At 38.6% G+C, this 23,074-nt stretch overlaps 2 protein-coding genes across 3 annotated transcripts in view; one reads left to right on the top strand and one right to left on the bottom strand.

The window, feature by feature from the left end:
• Positions 1 to 377: 377 nt before the first annotated feature.
• CCNC (cyclin C) lies at positions 378 to 17,350 on the top strand. 2 transcript variants are annotated; one of them, XM_009886757.1, is made up of 11 exons: positions 378 to 500; positions 4,230 to 4,314; positions 4,558 to 4,627; positions 6,143 to 6,194; positions 9,005 to 9,060; positions 10,310 to 10,345; positions 12,080 to 12,171; positions 12,928 to 12,995; positions 13,285 to 13,364; positions 15,256 to 15,374; positions 16,043 to 17,350. In XM_009886757.1, the coding sequence occupies exons 3-11, from the start codon at positions 4,589 to 4,591 to the stop codon at positions 16,095 to 16,097; spliced, it is 597 nt and encodes a 198-aa protein (XP_009885059.1). In that variant the 5' UTR covers positions 378 to 500; positions 4,230 to 4,314; positions 4,558 to 4,588; the 3' UTR covers positions 16,098 to 17,350. The 2 variants fall into 2 exon arrangements, with proteins under 2 accessions (XP_009885059.1, XP_009885060.1); XM_009886758.1 differs by lacking the exons at positions 378 to 500; positions 4,558 to 4,627 and having other exon boundaries at positions 4,307 to 4,314; positions 16,043 to 16,690.
• Positions 17,351 to 21,150: 3,800 nt separating this feature from the next.
• Positions 21,151 to 23,074, bottom strand: part of TSTD3 (thiosulfate sulfurtransferase (rhodanese)-like domain containing 3) — a 2,447-nt gene continuing 523 nt past the window's right edge. The window contains exons 2-4 of the mRNA XM_009886761.1: positions 22,930 to 23,069; positions 22,549 to 22,708; positions 21,151 to 21,214 (exon numbers count right to left, since the gene is read on the bottom strand). Coding sequence (XP_009885063.1) covers positions 21,151 to 21,214; positions 22,549 to 22,708; positions 22,930 to 23,069 — 364 coding nt within the window. The remainder of the gene's footprint in view (positions 21,215 to 22,548; positions 22,709 to 22,929; positions 23,070 to 23,074) is intronic.

The raw sequence follows: 23,074 nt of genomic DNA on the forward strand, positions 1-23,074 counted from the left end.
TGTGGCCCCCCGGGGTTACACCAGTGTTTATCCTTAAGGCTGAGGTGCCTTAAGGTAGCCCACACTGAGGGCGTCCGGGGTTACATGGGTGCCCACCCTGTACCGGAGGGAGCATACAAACCTTGCTGGGCACCGACAGTGTGTATGGTCCGTACAGACAGTTTGGTTTGCTATAGGTAAAGGCTAATCCCAGTCCCTGATACTTGGTGGTTTTTTGCATGTGTTAACTTTGGAAAACCCACATGTGCGTCTCCTTGAGAAGATGGCGTGAGGCTTGGTTAAAGGCCACCAGCCCTTTAGCCCTGAGCGTAAATCGGTGGCCTGCTTGTACGGGGGACATACAACATACGCATGTTGACAAAGAGTTGCTGAAATGATTCTCCCTTCCTTTAGTTTACAATGGATTTTGGATAAACAAGATCTATTGAAGGAACGCCAGAAAGACTTGAAATTTCTGACTGAAGAAGAATATTGGAAACTACAGATATTTTTTACTAATGGTAAAACTGTTTTATTTTTATTTCTGCCATAAAATCTGTATGGCGTCCGCCATGTCTAAATGCAAGTTTGAATTGCTTAGAGAATGTAATGTTTCCATTTTGATGTTGCCTATACTTTTACATTCTATTTTAACCAGGAACTGGAATGTCAATAACATTGTCATATGTTAGTTGTATAACACAATTTTAGGAGAACTTACACGCAAATTAGCTGCATATATAACGTTTCAACCTGTGATGGGACAAAACATGATACATCTTATTTTCAAGCAGTTCTTACCAAAAACATAAAAGGAGGAAAAGCAAGCAGAAATTTAGCAGAAACTGCTAAACTAGCATACGAAAGGCTCAGTGTCAAGCTTTAATACTCAAACTGGGCTTTCGGTGGGCTCTTAGGCTGTGGTAAGTATTTTAGCTGATCTGTGCAAAACAAACCAACCAGCAAAGCTTGGAAACTTATTTGTGTTCAGTTACGTTCTGTGAAACCTGCACCACAGCCTGTGTCTCGCCTTGTGACTGATTCCCCGAGCACCGGGTGGCTCTCAAATTGTCTACAAGTTTCTGAGAGCTGTTGGCAGGCAGCCTGTTCTCCCAAAGAGTTTGGGGCTTGTCTTCGAAGTTACCTAAGACTTCATCCTGCAGAGCATTTAGCCCTCTGAATGGCCGCACTGGAGCATATCAGGTTACGTAGGCACTTAAACTCTTTTCTGTGCAATTGTTCAGCTTTAAAAAAAGAAAAAAACCCACCTCCCTAAGCAAAGCATATTGCTAAGTAATAGTTTGTTTGCAGACAGGTCTTCAGATATTTTTCACAGCAGTCCTTTAGCATACAGAATGCTTAGCTTTTCAGCTATCTGGCCAGACGTACTTGAGACAGAGAAGTTAAGTGACTTTCCCAAGGCCACTGGAAGATCTTATGTCAGGGCTGGAATTATATCTGTGAAAGACACTTATCCCAGCTTCTCTCTTAGCTTAGCTATTTTTATAATAATTGCGTATGCTGCAAATCTGATTGCTGTGGATACATCTGTGTTACTGCCTATGTGGCACCGGGAAATTGAGCTAGCAATGATTTACCTATTCAATCAATTCCTGAAATTCCTTGAGGTTAAAACAAAGTGTTGTAGCTTCATAATGCAAAAAGAGAAAATGGTACTAATGGTGCTAATTTTCACGAGTAATAATTTGAATTGTGAAATACGCTTTTTAGAACATTTCACTCCAATGTTTTTCTTGAGTAAACAAAGATTTGCAAAGTAGACAAGGTGGTTTCAGTTTGTGGTTCTCGGGCTCCTTTTTTATGGCATTCCTTGCCTTCCCTGAGGGTACAGTGTGTGACCCACGGCAGCTGTAGAATGGCTTTGCCAGCATCTCCCTCGTGCGTGTACGAGCACAGCCTACCCTGGAGGAGAGAGTGGTGCTGGGCTTTCACCCCTTCTGTAGCAGAGTGAGGCACCTTCATGGGGAGGACAGTTAGGGCTGCTCTCTGCTGGTGGGAGCTCACGCAGAGCTTGCGGTGTTCAAGCCCTTGATATGTGTTGTATCATCACCTGCCTCTGCACAGGAGACCCTACTTTGGGTTTATCGAGCCTCCCCCTCTTCTCTCCCACCTCCTGCGTTACCTGTGTAGGGAGATGAGTCTCAGCCCCTCAGATTGTCAAATTCTGCATGTGTCTGCAGAGGAGATGGTTGTTCCCTAATGCAACCAAAAAATTGCCTGGAGAGAGGCTGTTTCCTGCTGCCTCTTCATTGGAAAACACGTGCAACAGATCACCAACTGATTGTATGGCCATGCGCAACAACCCAGAATGTCAATACTGTATGGAAGGAAAACTATCATCTTCTAAAATAGTTTGAAAGAGGAAATTTGTGTTGATTTCTCTCTTTGGATCGCAAAGTCTTGGTTGAAAAGCGCATTAATTGATTTCTCTTTCTGATTTAGGGCAGAAGCTGTAATGTTTGTATTACAGGCTATTCAAGACATTCAGATTTAAAACAATTTTTATTAAAAAAAAAAACCACACTGAAACCACATATTTTGTAAACATAAGGGAATAAATAATCCAATAGTTTCTTTAAAAATATTTAAAAAATTAATTACAAGCATTGGACTTTTTCCCAGCATACACAAGCTTCCATTTCATTAAGTCTCTCTAGGCTCTTGTCCATTTTTTTTCCCTAAACCACGCTTGATATTTCTCTGACAGCAGATGGCCTAACCGTTCCTGAAAATCCCATGGGAGTGAGAAACATATTTGGAGAATTCTGTTTAGCTTAGTATTTGGATTTTTCTGATGCCTTAATAGTAAGACAGCTTTGTAGCCCCATGGTCAAATCAAAGGGAAAAATCCTTTCAAACCTCCCAAGATATGCTGATAACTATTTTAACATTTGTACAGACATTGCATACCGAGCTTAACCTCCTTTCTGGCAGAATTGCTTGTCCTACTGTCACTGGCAAGCTAGTCTCAATTTGTCATTCTTGTTTTTAGGAAAAGAGTGGTATGACATGGACAGGGACTTAATGTTGCTTTGGGTAATCATAGTGGGTGACAAATTAGTTACCTTTTCCTGTGGGGAAAAAAAAAAAAAAGTTGCTAATCATCAGTGCTTTTCAGGGTGGTTTTCTTCTTTTCTCCTACATTCAACCCCTTTTAGCCAACAACGTCCTTGATATTTGCGTATTTTAAAATGCCGTGCAGCTCATTAAAAGTGAGGGTAGTGTGTACCCTGGCTGTTCTCAAGTGATATGGGATAAAGGCATGGGGAAAAAAATCTGGGCTTGTGTGCTTAAGTAGAGACTAAGAATTTAGCAATGACTGCTAATAGAGTTGTTTACTTTCCCCATCAGTGGTCACTGTCTTGATCTTGCTGCATATATTTTAAATATATATTTGAGTGTATTTTAAATTATAGTTTTGGATATTTCTGCTGAGGGAGGGAAAAAAATGAGAGAGTCTTAACACAGCCAAGCCTTGCTCAGAGTGATGGCCGTGAAGAAGTATGGGGGAAAAAAACCCATGTAACAACCTTATGTTTCACTCTGCCATTCTCTGTATCTGACCCCCGCTCTTAATCCCAGCTTGATGCATCTAATTTGCTTGGCACCTTTCCTTTGCCTGGGAGGCCAAACAAGAGCTACCTGCACAGATGACACCAGGGTTGTTTCTTGGCCAACTGGCAGAGGACCACTGTGATGGAGCAGCTGACTGCATCCTCTGGTCTCCCACCCCCTCTCCCAAGACTAAATATGTCATTTTTTTAACACCTGCTGCCTCTGCCAAATTTAATGACCATGTTTGTGTTGGCAGCTTTAGTTGTTTGAAAAAAAACCTCATCCATTTTGCATGGCACTGAAAAGCCATAGGCTTATATTCTAAGTATGTGAATTTGTTTTGCTCTAAAGTGGAATACCCAAGCTTTACCCTTCTGCGATTTGTGTTGTCATCTTCTTAGAGGTCATACTCACTTTGTACACAATGAAGTCAAGTTACCTTTCCCTTTTTAAAGGTGTCCTTGAGCTTCAGGATACAGTGCTGCTTTTTCACCTGCAGGTCTGTAGGTTTACAGCAACATGTTGTCACCAGAACGACGTGTCTGAACTGAGGGAGAAGACTGTGCTGCCGTTCCTTAGAATCCCCAGCAGTAGTCGTGATTTGAGATCCTTTGCTATTTGGTGTCAAATTGTTGTAAAAACTCAACTCAAGCTTTTGTTCATTTTTTTTTAAGTTATCCAGGCTTTAGGTGAACATCTTAAATTAAGACAACAAGTTATTGCCACTGCTACAGTCTACTTCAAGAGATTCTATGCCAGGTAGGACTGTTTACTATGATGGTATGAGAATAAAACATTTGCTAGGCACATTTTGGTAGCCCTTTTAAAATGCAGTTCTGTATTAAAACCAGTGCCACTTTTGTTTTCTGGATGGTGTAAAGCTTTTATGCTAATAAAGTTAACTTAAGCTTTGCTTTTTCAAAAGGAAGTGTGGTGCTCTTAATAGATTAATCGTTCTACGTGTATGAAACAACATATTATAATTTTGTTATAACATTTCAGATATTCCCTAAAAAGTATAGATCCAGTATTAATGGCTCCTACGTGTGTGTTTTTGGCATCCAAAGTAGAGGTATGAAGTATTACAATTTTTTAATGTAAAATTATGTGATGTATGAGAGAGAGAAAACGTTTAGGACTTAAAATTTTTGTCGTTCTTCATGCTTTGGGGGTTGAAACCTTCTCTTTTTTTGTATGGATTTCTGTGGCAATTTAAGAAAAGGAGACGGAGAAGGCCTTCAAACATGTTATTTAGTACTTGATCTTTCACAATTTTGTCTGAGTTACTAACCCTGAAGGGCCTCTGAAAATTGGAAAGAGTATTTTAAATGGTTATTTCACTGTGATACAGTGTTTATGTATTTATGTACACTATCTCCTAAATTGTGCGCTGTTGCCTTTCTGGTGTGTTTTTCCTTATTTATGTTTACTCAAACTTTAAAACATAATTTGAAATTTTTTCCTAATTGTCCTTTTCGCTTTCATATAGTGAGGGCTCCTCAGAGTTTACCACACTTTCATTACTTGAATTAAAAGTATGTTGTAGCTCATATGGTGCCTTTGAGAAATTATCATAAGGAGCTGACCCATTAGGGATAGTGGTGAGAAGGCTCCATGCCTCCACCATCAGAAATCCCCTTTGAATGTGACCAAGAGTTAGCATCAGCTGGGCGCTGCTCTTAGTCCTCTGTAATGCAAGTTTTTCAACTGTTTGAGAAGTGTCTGTGTAATGGAAAAAAGTCAAATTGGCCATTTTGTGATGTGTCAGGACTAATGAATTTTACAGGAGGAACTCAAATACTTAGTGGATGATAGAAGCAGTCCTACTAAACCAGTGTTTACGTGTGGTACTGTTGTCTGTACAAATACTGTGACACCATCCAGTGTTTGGAAGAGATGAAGGAAAGGAGAAAGATGCAGAATATTGAAGAGAGTATTTTTTATCAGCCAGTTAATTAAACTTTTAAGAAAGCACAGACATAGAGCGTACATAGGCAGATTTACTTTATATTATACACCACTTACTAGAAGTCAGTGCAGACTTCTTTACACTATGGCTTCTGCACGTTTAGAGTGCGGCTATAGTGGTAATGATTCTGCTATGCACTTCTCTGAAAGAACATTCTCTATAGAAATTTTTCAGTTTGCTGACTGTCTCAGCAGAGAAGCTAAGGCTTCATGGAAACATAATAAAGAAAGGTAGTTAATGACAGGTTTCTAAAGGCAGTTTTCTCTCCAAGTGGGTTAAGGAAAAACAACATGCCTTCTTGAAGCCCTCTTGTCTATCTTGTCTTGCAGGGTGTCAGCCAACTGAGCTTTTGTGGCTTTAATACCTTTCATAAATGTTTACTGTCCATCATAACTCAATCAGCAAAGTAACTAATAAATGAAAAAACTTTACCTAAGTTCCTTTAATTTACTCTGTTCACCTTAAGAAAAAAAATGGAAGGAAAAAGGGTGGGGGTGGGGGGAAAAGAAATACTGCATAGAGAAGCCCATTTTAGTAACAAGCCATTATTTTAATTTGATAACACTGGGTATATGGTATTTCAGGTGGTTCACCTCATTTACCGTTCTTTTTCTTCAGGAATTTGGTGTTGTTTCAAATACAAGGTTGATTTCTGCTGCTACTTCTGTATGTAAGTATTAGTAATTTTCATTATACAGTAGTTGGGTATCTCGGGAGATCAGACATTTTCTTTGTGGTTTTTTTTTTATTATTATTATTATTTTATTTTTGTTTGTTTTTAAAAGGTAGCCTTTTATCAAGTCGGGGGGGGGCTTGCACGTTGATTGCTAGGAGCCAATTAAAGCTATACAGAATAAATAACTGATTTTAAATTTGGAAACAGAAGGATCCTTTCTGTATTAGTTTTGGTTGATTCTTGTTTGAACTTATGCCAAGCATAAATAAAAACGTAATAAAATTAAACTATTGAGGTTTATAAACAGTCTTGAGTAGTAAATTGATTTCTGAACTACTCAAAGATAGAATTGGAAACTTAGGGCTTTATTTGTCTGTTTTACAGCAGGTATGTCTCCAAGGAAGTACCTGTTTTCAGAATTTTTGGTAGTCTCCATACCTCCCAATGTTTTAATCCTTTTTCCCCATCATAGTATTAGTCTCTGCACATGATATTTATTTCTAAAAATACATATTATAACCTACATACTGTTCACAAATAAATGCAATAAAATCACACTGCAGTTACTTCATTCTCTGTCTTTCGCACCTGCCTTATACTTCCCAGTTCCTGTAACTTGCATCTCCTCCTTCAAGGTCTTAGCGATGGCTTCCTTAACTGAATGCTATAATTTGGCTCGGAAGGTCCAGCTGCTCTCAGCAGGCAATTCCTGGCTGTGCTCTTCACAATGTAGGTCAGTGCTTTCAAAATCCCTCTTAGCTGTTGAGGGGACAGGTGACTGGCTGCATCTGTAGCCTCCGCATGCAGTAAGTATATCAGTCCGTGGGGCTGGCCGTATGACAGTTCCACCATCAGGAACTGAAACGCATCTTCAGTGCCAGCATGACCAAGACCAGTACTGGATTTAGCAATAAAAGTTGCTATTTTTACAGCAGTAGCATCTCACAGCACAGATCTATGTGGCAGTTTTGATGCATCAGTGAGAAAGTTTGATGGATTTTGGTAAATATGCAGTAGCGGATTTTACCTGGACTTCTAGTCCTGAGCCATGCTGTTTCTGAAAATCTCAAGTTTCATAATCCCTCAGAAGATTTCTCCCCAGGGTTCTTCCTTCAGACCTGGGAGCTCTGCCTGTCCTGATAAGTACTCTGCATTTTGTGGAAGTGGGGACAAAAAACATGCTAGGCTTTCTCCTAGCATTTGTCTTTTATTCTACCTGGTCTTCCTTTACCAGAGTTGCTTCAGTAGCACACAGGAATGTTTTTGGATGTCTTCATACAAAAGGCAAAAAAAAGATGAGGCGAGACAAGTAAAAGAAAACTAACAAGAGAGATGACTAGTGTAATAGTAGTTGGTTGAGAAGGATTGTTTGCTTTTAGTTAGGTAGAAACATGAAGTTGGTAACACATGCCTCCTTTGTAAGGAAGATAATCTCAGATTGGTTTCTGGCAACCTCTTCAAAAGCTTTTCGCTCTGTTTCCACAGCTCACTAAAAAGACAGCTCCATATGGTTGTGTCTGCAGCTTGCTTTGCGGGGAAAATGTTTTGTTTCCCTATCTTCCCCCTCAAAGTGATTTATTTTTTTACTATGTATCTTTTAAGTTTGCATGCTTCTTGAGAAATCTGTTTTATTCCTTTTTTATCTTTCTTGAAATAATTACAATTTCCAAGCAGTAGCCTAGTCTTATTTTCCTACAGCAAATTTTCTAGCAAAGCCCACCGTAGGTCTCGGTGTTGAATTCTTTAGTCCAGAGGACTGGCACTACCTTTTCATCAAAGTGAACGGCGTACTGATTTTCTGGAAGTAGTATCCATTCATACTATGCTGTCTGTCATTAATGTAAGGAATGTTGCCCACTTCCAGGTTTAAATGTTACCTGTTTTCTGTGGAGGACAGGGACTCAAAATACATTTAAAAATGTTTCACTTGTACAAATCTCAAATCCACATCCTCAAGTGTACTTCAGGTTTTCTTTGCTCAACATCCGAATATGAGATCACTCTGGTCTTGCAACTTAACATAATTCTTAACAGTACCTGTTCTCCTTGAAAAATGCGTGAGGATAATTAGCTATCTAAATCAGGGATGGTCATAAGCTAGAAAACCGAGGATATATTTGGACATTGTGTTTCAGGCAAGTGTCTTGAATCATATCATATGCCTAAGCAGATGCTTAGGTGTCTCTTTCAAGGAGAAAGAGACCCTTCAAATGTCTGATAATCTAGTGCCTCGAACATTTGTCTGCAGTGTGGTGAATTGACTTCTTGCTTTGAATTTGATCCTGTCTTTTGCATATCCAATATATTTACATTGTGAGCATACAAGATCTTGTGGCTGAGCTCCCTCACCCTGCCTCGCTCCTGCTTTTCTGAGACTTCATTACACGGTTTAAAATATTACGTATTGAAGGATCAAGCCTATGTAAAAAAATCCCACGGGAAAATTCCATTTGGATTTAGTGTTGGAACTGAGATTCTGAAGAGATCACCAGATTTGGAGTGACATCAGTAGCTCTGTGAATGATAACTTGTGGGAAATTAGGTGCCCGTGAGCTAGTTGGTAATTAACCAGAAGATTTTACGGTGCCAAAAGCAACAGAGAAGTGTCTGACTGAGTACCTGTGAAAATCTGGGTTTCAACTTATCACTTAACTTTTCTCTTTCAAATACAAACCTTCTGTGCTGCAAGCAGTTGTGCTGCCAAATGGATTTGAAGGGCTGTGTACAGATGAGTTAATAGAAAAGCAAAGAAGTAAAAGAATCAATTACCTAATTTTTAATATACTTATTTCTCTTTACTGTAGTGAAAACTAGGTTTTCGTATGCCTTCCCAAAGGAGTTTCCTTATAGGATGAACCATGTAAGTATGCTGTTCGAAATACAACTTGATCAAATAAATTAAAGGACAAATATTTGTTAGCAGGAAATCCTGTCTTTTAAATTCTAAGAAAGAAATATTTTCATACTTATATGTCAGAGTGCTCGTAATTAATTTTGGATAGATTATCGGGAAAGTTACTTATATACGCTCCTTTCTTTAAGTTGTTGACAGGAATGCTATAAAGAGAAGTGATGTGGCTGGGAGACTGAAACAGCAATTTTTATGTAGTATGATGATAAAAGAGCTTTAGCTTTTTTTGAATGTTCTTGTTTACAAATACATTGCTCCAGGGAAGGTAAATAGCCCTTGCACCTGGGATGCTTCTAAGCTTGCACACAGGAGCAGTTGGCTTACAGAAAGCAGTTTTATTTTTGCCTGTAAAATGTAATGGCTTTGGAAAATAATTTTTATTTAAAAATTAGATCTACTAGTGGTTTTCAAGGCATTCTCAGTCACAATCCTGAGAAATTTTGTTATTTTTCTTGAAACCAGTTTTGACCTGTGCTGTAGTATTTTGCAAATTAAACAGAGATGATTATTTTAGATCGGCTGTGACAAACACTACTTTTTTGTTGATTTGCTTTTCACCCAATCTAGAAAGCCAAATGATATATCAGAATATAAAGACCTTGTAATAAAACTGCACTGCTGTTTTACAGGTAAAGGAAAATGCAAATGTATTTCGGAGTACTGCTTTCCTGTAGCCAAAGCAGTCCAATCTCTTCCTTGGTATCACTAATGCGTCACTATCTCTATGGAAAATGAGAGCTAATTTAATTGCTACAATTAGACAGAATATTTCATATGAACGTACATGTGAAAATACTTTAAAAGGCCATTTGGCTTGTTAGTGGCCTGATGTAATTCTACAAAAGGACTTTTGTATTGCTGTTAATTGTTTATACGCTGGGAACAATTTGCTGCTGCCAGGTGTTGAAACAAATCAGACAAGTACCGCCAATGAAGTAGTGTTTCATAGTAGACTTGATCCAAAATGTTTAAATGTGTTGTTATTCTGACTGGAGTTAAGTTATAATGGTGGTAAGGCAATGGCTAATAATAGTTTGACTTTTGTTTGGTTTTGTAGTTTCAATTGAAATGCATTTAGGACTGTTAGAAATATGTGTTGAGAATTCCTGTGGATTCATGATGTTAAACTGGATGCCAGTTAATTCTTTCTGCTGTCTGAAACATACTGCTGTTTAACTGTGATGTTACTTCTTTGCAGATACTAGAATGTGAATTCTATCTCTTAGAATTAATGGTAAGTGGGTTTTTGTAGTGGTTTGCCTTTTTTTTTTTTTTTTACTGTTGCCTCAGTTTACTTTGTACTGATGAAGAATATTTTGAATTTTGTGCTATGAAATATGCATTATGGACTCCAACTTTAGAATGATGTCCATACAGGTCTGACATTTACATTTTCAGCAGAATGCCATAATTGCTGTGCTGTCATCTAGGCTGAGTGAGGGCATTCTCACCTCCTTGCGTTGAAGCTGGCTTTCTCAACAGAAAGAGGGCTGATTGTGGGAGCGGTGGGGACAGGAGGAGCATGTATGTCTCTGCATCCTACTGGTTAGAGCACTGTTGGGAAGGGTAAAGCATAGCTTCTGTTTCCAGTACTACTTCTGTTTTTAAAAGAAAGGTACCTCTATGTAAGTCCTGATGCAGAGACTAGGATGGGATGTCAGTGTCCTTATTACTCCAGATGAATGGCCAGTCAAGAGCATAAAGAGTAGTATTCTTGCTATGCCCTCTTCTTGCCTGGGAGAATCGGGACCTCTACAATGGTCCAGCTTCAGCAGAAGGTATGGGTAGTATCTCACTCAGGCTAGTCTGTAACCTGGTAATTAGAGTAATCTTCTAGGAAGCGAGATGTGGGTTTGAACCCTGTGAGGAAGAAACTGAGTTCAGGGCCTCCCATTTTCTGAGATGGTGCTGGAACTATTAGACTGTTGGCTGAAGGGAGCGCAACGTGACATTTTTTTCCAGGCGCTTTCAAAGAAAGGAGCTGTACCTGCTTTTTGTAAGGGTTGCCATCCCATTGCTGTGTTTTTTAGGGCAGCTGAAAGAATGCAGCCCAGACTTCTTAGGGGGCTTAGGTAAAGTGATGCCTGATTTCTGCAGGTTGGTTGGACTTGGATGGGTTCGGCACTGAGCTGGCTGTGCTAGGGTAGCTCTGCCCAAGTGCAGAGAAACCAGGGAGGAGCCTAGTGAGTTAGGCAGCAACTGAGAAAGGATATGTTTTGGGAGCAGGGCACAGAGGAGGTCGGATCAAAATTTTTGCTTGTGCCTACAGTTGTTGTAACCCATTTTAGATATCCTGTTTAGATTTAGTCCTTAATACCTCTGCAGTAGACAACAGTAACTCTTGAGTTTTGTATACAGGAGTTTTGCCACAAGTAACTGCATTTGCAAGTTACGTTTTGGGGATTATCTTATTTTTCATCTCGCTTCAGTGTTCAGCACATGTAACTTAATGCGGCTTTTCCCTATAGTATCCATACAGTTGGCTGTTTTTAGCAAGAGGATTATTCCTTCTTGTTTATACCAACCTGGGCCTAAAAAGCGGGGATTTGAGAGCAGTGGATTTTTTTTTTTCCTTTCTTTCCAAACCAGTGTCAATTATTTTGGCATGCCTTCCATGTATGGTATTTAGTGACAGACTGTTTTCTGGCAGTGTTTTGTATTTCCAAGTGGGAATTACGGGTTTGTAAGCAAATGAGGTTTCAGTGTGCTGCAGATGTGGCTTTCTCTGTCTCTTAGGGGAAGGACATTGACAGACTGGCAACCATGCTATGTAATGGTATTCTAGAGAGAGCACTGCCCTCATTAGAGCAGGGTTAGGTGTCAGAATGCTACTTAAAAAAAAAAATAATATCAGTAATTGACTTGTAAACCAAATGTTTTTGGGTTTTGTTTTTTTTTTTTTTTAATATGAACTGACAGCACATTCTGCATTGTGATCTTATTTTTACCCTGTTGACATTTTTCCTAGGACTGCTGTTTGATAGTATATCATCCTTATAGACCTTTGCTCCAATATGTGCAAGATATGGGCCAAGAAGACATGCTGCTACCTCTTGCATGGTAATGAAGACAATGATTAACAATAGTGCCTCCTTTCAGCAAGAAAGCGAGTGTTTAACAGTTATGCTTCAGAGGTGGTTAAGCAAAAGCAGACTTAGCTATATTTGAATACAAAGGGTGCCCTAGTTAACCTGTGCAGGTGTACCTCCCTGATTTAGCTTATGCTGTCTTTAACCCTGTAGTGATTTTACTTTGCAATGATCTGATTTTTATTTTTCGACTAGCTCTAATAGCACAGGTTTTTTACACTACTGAATGGTGACTGTGAGCAGTGGTAATCTTTTTCTATTCATGTCAGCTTTCTGTTGGATCTCACCGTAGGACGTAGAAGCAATATATAGGGGTTTTTAGCTGTGTTAGTAGAACTCTTATTCTTTAACTGTTTCTCAAACACAGAAAGACAGTAAAAAGACAACCTTTATGCTTGCCCTTACTTACTTGTGAAACAGGGATAATTATTTTATGGTATGTGTCAATGCCCTCTGCAGAACGACATTTATGATGCTATAATACAGTGCTTCTAAATAAGCTTCTGCTGTGACTACAAGGAAAAAAAATGAAAGGCTTTAGGACATTTTTTCCAAGGGAAGAGATCTTTTCCCTTGCTGTTTTGCCCTGTAGGCCCACTGTTTCTGTCATCTGGGAAACTGACAAAATATTTGGAAACTGACAAACATTTATAAACCGACAGCAGCTTTTGAAGTCATATAATCTAAAGGTGAATAGGATGATACTTACAAGTTCTTTTTTGCACAGGAGGATAGTGAATGACACATATAGAACTGATCTTTGTCTGCTGTACCCTCCTTTCATGATAGCTCTTGGTAAGTAACACAAGCAATGTCTGTTGTCACATTGAAGTGGATGTATGCTGTGCACTGTGCCATCAACAAACATTCCTTAGAGTGCCCTCACAAGGTGCTTCAGTTTGCGTTTCATACAGTACTGACAGTGTAGCCTTGCAATTTAGCAAGTCTTGAAAAATCAGATAATTAATCCCAAGTTTTCTCTGTTGAAATGTATAGTGTTTTGTCTGACTTAGAAAAAAATAGTGTTTCTAACGATATTAAAAGTGGCTCTTTCTTCAATATCCGTGTCACCTGATCTTTGCAGCTTGCCTACACGTGGCCTGTGTTGTCCAGCAGAAGGATGCAAGGCAATGGTTTGCTGAGCTATCTGTTGATATGGAAAAGGTACTCTGTTTTCTCTTCCTGCCGCCTGTTATGGACTGACTAGAAATGGTAGTCGTGGTTGTAAAACTACTGTCTTCCATGTCTGCAGTACTGATTAGACCTTCATTCAGTGATCATATGTTAGGCACTGTTGAAGTTAGGTAGATCTCTCGGGGGGGGGGAGACAATGTCAGGTCATTCCTTTATCGCCCTGCTCTGAAAGTCAAGACAGAACCATTGCATAACACCAAAGTGTTGCTGGTGTTGCTGTTTTTCAGATGGAAATATAAAGCCTTTGCACTTTTTAACCAGAAAAATAATTTCCAGTGGTTTTCCTCATTCAAGATTGCCAGCATGAGTTTGACTTTCAAATTCTGGTGCATGTGATTTTCTGATTTGCCTTTCAGCACCGTGCCTACATACTGTTCTCATTTTCTCCCTATAAATGTAGGTAGTATAGCAGAGTGTAAAACATTCTTGACACTTTGAGGATGACCAGGGCTGTGACTTTAGTCAATGTTAATCAGGGCTATGCCAAGAACATTCAGTTCTGAGTTTCCTGCTATTGCAAATTCTATGTCAAATAATCCCCTTTCTAAATTTCTTAGGTTTCAAGGTGCACTTGTTCTCATACCAGTAATGTTCATCTTCACTAGTTCCTTTCACTTTTTAGGTTGACTTCTCTAACCTTTGTTTAGCTCCAGCAAGCAAGCCAAACTAGTACACGTAGTCCTTGTCACGCTGTTTTACTCTGCACGTATCTTTCAGTCTATCTTTTTTGAAACCAAGTGTCTGGAATTAAATGGCGTATTATGGATGCCCTCTGTGCCCTCGGTATTGCCCTTTATCCCACTGATGATATCCTGGCATTGTATTTGTATTCCAGGATTTGTCTTCAAATCTAAGCACAGCGTTGATGCTATGTTGCATCAAGAGCTCTGTGAATTACGCTGTCATGCATGTAAAAGCAGGGTGATAATAAATTGGCAGCAGAGGAGAACCAACCGATATTTGACAGATAAGGTTACCATAAGCTTGATCCTGAACATGTTTGAATGTTCACATGTCCTGGTTCTCGTGCCAGGGATACAGTCTAAGCTTGATTTTTTTCACATTGACACCATGAACCTCTTAGTTGGCTAAGACTTTTGTTTCAAGGATACATATTGTTCTCACGCTTAATGCAAGTCCATGTCTTAAAAAGAAGAAAGAAGTCTACCTTACTAATTTAGGGAACGATGAAACAAATTATGAACCAAACATTACCCACCTTTTATATAGAATATTGCATTAGAAATTTAATAGGAAATTAAGGTAGTTGAGGTGCAGTAGATAGAAAATGTCCAGACTGGTAGAGAATGCTTACGCTTCCAGAAGTGGAATATGAAAGTTCAACAACTCTTATTATATGTATATACGAATATAATAAGAATAAGAAGTATTTAGATGCTCCTTGGGTCTTTATTTCTTGAAAGGAAGGAAAGTTTTGTGGTTTGGGGCTTTTTTTTCCAACTTTGATAACCATCAGTTACTGTATTGGTGAGCCATGGTCATTTAGCTGCAGTCAGGTGTCTCTATTTTCCCAGTAGCACAGTTATAAGCTGTGACAGTAGTTGCAACTAAATAAATAAAAAGCTATCCAGCTTGCAGGGAAGAAGTGGTATATACTGTTGAATGGGAAGGAACGTATTCTGCTGGGGCTTCCATTCACAATTAAATAACAAAAATAATTAGAGAAATGGTTGATTGCCAGACCAGATTAAATGTGAGACAGCTCTGTTTATATTATGAAAATTGCACTGCTTAATTTCAGTTTGAGACATGTTTAATTAATTACACACTTAAAACTGACTGTGACAAAGATAAAATCGCTACTGTCTGTGACCTTAGGATCTATTTTCTTTCTAATCAGATTTTAGAAATAATCAGGGTTATTCTGAAGCTGTATGAGCAGTGGAAGAACTTTGATGAGAGGAAAGAGATGGCTACTATTCTTAGTAAAATGCCTAAACCAAAACCACCTCCAAACAGGTACTGTACTTCCTTAATACATCTTTCATATAGAAAAACTGGACTACTATCTTAAGAAGGAGTAGATGTTTAATTTGAGGTATAGTGTATGTATTTACAGTGCAGACCTTTCTATTACAAACAGCCAGTCTGATTGTTGAGGAGCCGGTGAGAAGCAGAACATTAATTGTTTTATGGAGACCATTAATGTGATTAGAATGTGATCAATACTGCTTAGCAAATGTAACGAACTGCAGTGCGAGGCTCCGTGGCTGGGCCAGATTCCTTGGAACTGGGCCTGCTTGATGTCATATTTAATTACTATGATTAAATATCACTGTTGGGAATCTGCACATGCAAATTCCTGTGCACATGCTTATGTAATGTGAACTTTGAAGTGTTGACTTCAGAGGTAGATTCAGCAGGCAGCTGTATGGGGATATATTGAAATTATTATTCAAATAAATACGCTGAATTTATTTATGCATGCAGAGGATAACCTTCGCATTTTTTATGAAACTGAGCAGAATATCGTAACCTATTTGTGTGGATGTTGAAGTATCTTCCTTCTAAATGTTTTTGCTACTTTCAGAATACTGTATTTTTTAATTTAAAAAAAAAAGACAAAAATGTAATGTGATGCTTCTTTTTGAAGACTGTGGTTTTGTTTTTCTTTTTCTTCCAAACAGTGAAGGAGAACAGGGTCCAAATGGTAGCCAGAACTCTAGTTATAGCCAATCTTAAAACATTCCAAAGAATTTCTTTATGGACCACTTTGACTCAAGACATCCTGGGATCTTTCCTGTGTTCATGAAATGGACAGAAGGTTGTAGTAACATCGACAAAGAACTTGAAGAATAAATAGCTTGCTTGTGTCAAGCATTTTGAAAGCTTTTTCTCTAAAACTGCATCATTTTCTCTGACGCTGGAGCAAATGTACTAAGGTTTTTCAGTATAAGGAATCAAACATTAAACCAAGCTGCAAAAGATTAACACTATCCACTCAAAACAAATAGTTCATTATTGGTTTTGTTTGCTTTGAGAAAATTGTAACTTGCCATTGAAGTGAACTATTTTTAAAGCGACAGTAACCTGAAGCCTAAGTGTAACTGTATTAATGAATTGTGTTGTCTTCATTTTGTTTGTGACTGAAGGAAGATAGTGCACTCTATGTTAAATCTATCCATTACCTTGAATTTGGTTGATTTTTTTAAAAAATAAATACGGATTCTGTAACAAGTAACACAGCAATCCTTCAGAAACAAAGCCTAGAAGAGTCTGCAGAGAGTATTATTACAGTTTTAATGAAAACTGCAGGAAGGAAATTCAGTTCCTTTTTTGAATTAGAAAAATACTGTTTTACTCAGTAGATGTACTTGGATGTTTTTGCCATGAAGCATAGTAGCCCAGCTTACCAGAGAAGTGCAATATGTATAGTGATTCTGCAGTTTTCTAAAACATTTCAAGTGTTAGGAATGAAAAAAACCCAACATACTATGATTTTTTTTTTTTTGCAAGTAAATGTACTGTATAGTACAATTGGAATATTTCACAATCAAGTACGAATCTGGATATGATTGCTATTTTTTATGGTGGATTTTTTTTTTTGGTACAAAAGATATACACTGTTAGTCTGCCTTCGCTGTTAGTGTGAATTTGTGTGGTTCATTAGAGAGTTTATTTAAGAGGATCAAGATTTTGGTGAGCTTCATACTGGTTAATTATAATTGTGATGTTAGGAGCAACTCTTTAGAATAACTGAAATGGGATTCCTTGGTTAATTATGTGCTGGAGAAAATGAGATTCCTTCAAACAGAAGGCCATATCCTGTGTTCCTTACTCAGGCAGATATCCCACTGAAGTCAGGAATTGGCCTAAATCGAATTTCTTGATTTTTAGATAACTTTGTTTTTAATTAAGTTCTGTACAACTTCATTTTGAGTAATAATGCCGACTTGCCCAAGTATAAAAATTGAATGATAAAATAAAGTGCAGTAACATCGTTCTCCCTTTTTTTTTTTTTTTTTTTTTTCCCTGAAGCAACACATTTCATTGGTCTGAAATATTGGAGGCAAACTCTTGAAAACCCTTGCTCTCTGATGCGTCTTGGTTCAAAAACTGGCCCCTTAAAAAAAAAAAACAAACAACTGTTTTTTTGCAAATATCTGTCTTTGTAATTGGCTGGTCATTCAGTGAAATGTAACTGAAGTGTGTTTGCATGTAGCCCATTAGGCTACTAGCATTTATTTCTGTTTAGTTTATTTTTGTAAAACATTAGGTAAACAAGCCCAAACCACTTTGGTGAGACAGAAAATATATACATTTTGGTCTTTGCTATTTTTGCTGCCATTTGACCCATACTTTTTATAGACATTTGATTGATGAATTGGAATTTGGCTATTTGCCTTTGTTTCTTGAAGTCTAAAATGTGCTATTTGTATGTGGACTTGGGGACTAGAAATAAATCAATGCAACTTGACCACTGTGTGGAGTTCTTAAACAGGAACTGTTCTTTAGGTAAACATCAGTCTTCTCACATATACCACATAATCTGCTGTGAAAGCTAATGTTTTGAAATTAGGGATTTCACGCTATTTATGAAGAATTCTGTCTGGAGTGATTGAAAGTTTTCTTGCTGCTCAAGAGCCCTTGCAGACTTGACTTCACACCTAAATTACCTATGTGACGTAAACCTCAGAGCTGAAGTGTCAGGCACTTCTTGATGGTAAATAGAAGTATCTTAAGTCATTTTTCTACTGAGGAGGTGAGGATAGTTTTAGCAGCTCTGATTCCAATATAAATAGTGAAAGGCAATTAAGAGCAGTCAATGGAACTGGATTCAGAGATAACAGTTATAAAAAGAAAGATGTAAATTGGAACGGGAAATGGAACGTAATAAGAATTGAACAGCTTTACTACCAATCAGACAGAAAACATCCCCTTTACTGTGCTTCATTTCAAATCAGAGAAATGCATAAAAATTGGGTATCTCCTTAAAAGAGAGATATCTGAAACTCTTCACAGATTATATGGTTATAGGTGACAGCAAGTGTCAAAGCAAACAGGTCATCTGTGCCAAAAGGACTTAAGGAAAAATCTAAAAGGAAGCAAAGTCAACTGGATCAGACAAGTTATTTAATTCAAAAAGCATCATGTGAAAAGCAAGTTATATCCACATAGGGAAGATACAGAGGAGGACACAGAAAGGACCATCAACTTTGACAAACTACAAATAGTATGAGAAGCACCTTGCAAAAAACTACCAAAACTAATAAAAACTAATGAAAATAAATACAGGTATATAGGGGCTTTCCTATTAATATAAAACCACAACTCTTCTGCTTAGAAAAGACAGCAGAAGTTTAGAAGATTTTTGAGCGGTGTGAAGACTGTTCACCACTTCTGACAGAAGAAGCAGGAGCACTGGATGAAAACACTACGTGGCAGGTTGCGAAGCAGCAAAGGGAAACACTTCTTTCACAACGTGTTGTTAAAGCCAGTGCAGCCTGCTAGGAGTTTGTGTTGAAAATTTACAAATACCCAAACATACCAAGACATGCAAAGCCTGAAGGAAGTATCAAAGCACTCCGAGTTGTAAATGAGGATAATCTGGGGATTGTATCACTACATACCCTGCTTTATGGTCTTCCTCAGATGTTTACTAGCAGTTGCTGCTGAACAGGACATGATGGGCTAAACACGTGTTGGTGTGATGCAATATGACTGTTTGCTGTTCATTTTTTGTGGCTATGTAGTTTTAGATGTTCCCAACAAACTTCAATGTGGCTACAAAAGGAAACATTGTGCACTTGTGACTAAATCGTGACTAAGTTGAGCTGGTTAGATCTTGCTTTGTTCATCTGTATGCTGAAGTTTGGTGGCTTGGTCAATACAGCTAGGCATCATTAATTACCCATTTAGCTAAATATTTCCAAATTTTCTATGCAATCTGACCTTAATGATCTAAATCAAAAAGGCATCGTTAGTCCTGGTGAGACCTGGCACAACACAGCCAACAGTGGGCTTCAGTTGCCCCTTTGACTATGTGCCCACAGCACTGTCAAACTGACAGTCTAGGTCATGTTAATCAGGCAGAATTAATAGATTATAGGATTTGGCTAAATCTAACAAAACTGTTGACATCTGTTACTTCTCCTGGTCCAGTCTGCAGAAGACCCTTCAAGAGTAAGATAGTGAGAATTGCAGAGTAATCAACCGCAACAGGTAACACTCATACTTGCCCTGGCATTTTATCCCATTAATTCATCAGTTAAACTAAACCAGTGTTTTAGAAATTAGTCTAAATTCACATTCTTAAGTTGCTTTGTTGGTTTTTTTTTTTTTTTTTTTTTATGGATTGGAAATAAAGTATAGCAATAAGACCACTAAAAAGTAAATTACAACTTTGACAACAAATGCACTCAGTGACAGCTACACTACAGGGTCTCTATTAGCAAAGACGAGAGAACAGAAACCCGTGCGAGATCCACAGTCAGGGCAGCACGGCTAACACAGCTGGCTGTGCCAACTGCAGGAGTTCTCCTCTAGAAACAAATGACTGCAGAGAGACTGTGGGACTGCTTAGAAATAAAATTCCAGGAAGATTAGTTAATTTTTCTTCTCTGTTCTCTAAATTTGAGAGGGTGCATTTTTTAGGTCCTCTTCTCACCGTGCAGACTACACTGTCAGAGTGGAAGAGCTGTAGGATAAATGCACGTCGCCTGCAATACTAAATAGAGCAGAACCAGAAATTTTTAATTCCTTTCTTCCAGACATCCTGCAGAGTCCTGAACAACTGTGCTAAGACTTAAATTTTCCAGAGGCCAAAGGAATTCACCTTTGCCAGTTCCCATTAACTGCTAACAGCATTAAAAAGCAAACAAACAAATCTTAAAATTATGACTATGCAAATTTGTAGGTGGGGATGGGATAGGTTGGTTTGTTTTTTAAAGTTTAAGACACACAAATTAACGTACATAAAAGAAGGAAGGGAGTTTTATAACTTCCTTGGACACCTCAAATTTTCCAGCCTAAAATGATTACACCTCTCTAATAATATAGTATAGGCAAGTTCTCACTGGATACTGAGCTGCTGAAGGAAAGTAAGTTGTTGACTGAATGTATAGCATTTTGTGCTCAGAAGCAGATCTGTGGATAAAAATGGATATACTTTTAAAATAAGGAATCACACAACATTTTGAACAGCAAGTATTATAGCATCAGGTCAGTTTCCCTTTGTATTTTCTGACCAATAATGAAGTTTGGCCTTACAATCACATAGTACAAACCTAAAAATTGGTACCCTCTGTGTTCTCTTTAATAACACAGCAACTATTTTAAAACTCCAGCTACACATGAAATATAATAAACCTGTGCTTAGGGCAGTTACCCCGATTCCATTAGAAGAGCTGCAGTGTAACTATTATAAACAAACTACCCAACACAGTTATTTGGGAAAGGATAATTTTATTTGTCCTATCATCATTAGTTTAAATAGTCATAAACTACATTATAAAAAAATCTTAGTAAACATAATAACCATTTAGGTTCCCACCACATACCTTCACCAAAAAACATAGCCCAAAGTAAAGGTTGAACAAATTTACTGTCCTTTATTCATGTCATAGTCTTTAGATATGTTAAACCAAGCAGTCGATATGCATGCCTATTTAGAGATGCATATCTATCTACACAAGAAAGCAGGAGTGGGCTGTATTCTGGAAGTGGAATGCACGTAGTTTTAAAACCTACAAACCATCCTGAAGCCTTGATGGGGCAAGAGTTGAGGTAGTCATCTTCATTTTTTCTCTGGAGGTTCATGTTTTACCCAATCCTCGAAGCCGCCAGCATATTGCTGTACTCTGAAAATATGCCGAAGATACAATGTTGAGAAGGACTCTTCTTGAAAAGGGTAGGTATCTAAGAGGACATGGCAAAAAAAACCCAAACCAAAATGAAAAAAAAATCAAGAGAAAAAAAACATACAGAAATTCTCTGCAATCAAGTACACTTGTACCTAGCTTCAATGAGCCAGATCAACATTCCTTTTACTCTAATGCTGCCTGCTTCCACACAGTGTGTTCTGTAAGTCTTTTCTTCCAAATAACACAATGCTAGAGATCAAACACAAAGTAAGTAGTAGCAGCCAGATCAATGGAACAGTTTGCCACTTCTTTTTTCTTTTTAAAAAGACAGAAAAGACTCACTGTGGTGGGAAATTTGCATGTTATTACATCTAATATTTCAGATGTCCTCAAATAAATGCAGCACACTCTTCTTTACTTCCTTGCAAACCTACATACTCTACAGATCTGACATAACCCTGCATGAAACTAAACTCTGGAAAACAAAACCCCACCATGCAAAACAATACTGACTCCTTCAATTAAGCAGCACAAGAAACAGGTAATGGAGGATATTTTGCACTTATTAAAACAATGTATTTATAAAACAAGAATGTGGTTCCATACTTTTGACTAGAATTAGCAGGGATATTCCGGTTCATGAATTGCAGTTCAGCAAAAACATGATAAAACAACCAATTTTTAAAATTCTATCTGCAGTCTTCAAGCCAGCCAGGCACCTTCTGGCACAGGTGCAACAATTCTGCAGACCAAACGCTGGTTTTGCTTTCACTTTATCAATGTCATTGTCTTTTTAGCTAATTGCCTTCATTGCTTTACTCCTGGCAAACAATCCAATGCTTTACTGAAAGTGAGGGTGTACTTTGTCAACAGTGAACAGTACAGGTGGAACTGAAATTCAATAAAGAGTGTGGTTTCATAAACTATTTAATCCAAGATTGCACTTCTCCCAAAGTGAGCAGTTCTTCACCTTTCCAATCATCCTGCATCTCAGGACTAGTGCTTATGAAGCTGCATAAAGAAGCAACACCTTGGTAAGGGACCCCCAAGAGGCAGAAGGACCCTTCAGTGGCGGCAGCATGGTCTTACAGCAGATTGTGTCACCTGTGGCACATGCGCAGAGCTGCCAAGGGGTTGTTTCACAGGGTGATACACCTCACTTTGCTGGAACACCCAACGGCATATTTCAAGGTTCTGTGGAGACTCGAGAAGGTGTCTAACTCAAATACTAGTCGCCTTGTTCATATTCCACATAAGCATATGGGCCATAAGAAGCCAAGTTAAGAGTTCTACTCCACAGGGGGAGGCCATCCCTACACACAGAAGCTTACCTGCTGAAACCCAAGGACGTGGCAAAACCGAGTGCTTGTTTACTTCTCGTTCCTGCCAAGCAGGAGAAAACCACAGGGTCCGACTTGGCTGGCATCTTTTGATTGTACTGCTCCTTGAACTCCGTTGGGTCCATTTGTAGCGCTTCCACTAATTCACCCACTGTGAAATACGGAAGGAAAAAAAAAAAAAAAAAGTCTCATTTATTCTCCATCCACAGGCAGGCTCACGCTGTACGACTTCTTTCCGATTCCTCTGGAGGACAGGTTTAGCCTCACAACATGCTACAGCCATCTCGTACAGCTCCTCTGTGCCCTGCCACCGCCACTCGCCCGCAGACATGACCATCAAACCACAGGCCAACACCCAACGCCCCAACTTACGCGGTATGTTGATGGACGCCGGGATTTTCCCAAATTTGTCGATCTCCCACCTCTCCCGCACATCTATGTGGAGGACGTTGGCCTTCTTCAAGTCTTTGAGCTCCCGGTAGGAAAGACTCGGCGCCCCACCGGCGCAGAGGCTGCG

The sequence above is a fragment of the Charadrius vociferus genome, unplaced genomic scaffold, assembly GCF_000708025.1.
Source record: "Charadrius vociferus isolate BGI_N301 unplaced genomic scaffold, ASM70802v2 scaffold76, whole genome shotgun sequence".
Taxonomy (NCBI): domain Eukaryota; kingdom Metazoa; phylum Chordata; class Aves; order Charadriiformes; family Charadriidae; genus Charadrius; species Charadrius vociferus.

Bases quoted from the DNA above. Each gene is read 5' to 3' on its own strand.
- CCNC (XM_009886757.1), top strand. From the start codon at position 4,589: ATGGCTCCTACGTGTGTGTTTTTGGCATCCAAAGTAGAG. The intron at 9,061-10,309 runs GTAAGTATGCTG...ACTTCTTTGCAG, and splicing joins TTCCTTATAGGATGAACCAT to ATACTAGAATGTGAATTCTA. The intron at 10,346-12,079 runs GTAAGTGGGTTT...CATTTTTCCTAG, and splicing joins TCTATCTCTTAGAATTAATG to GACTGCTGTTTGATAGTATA.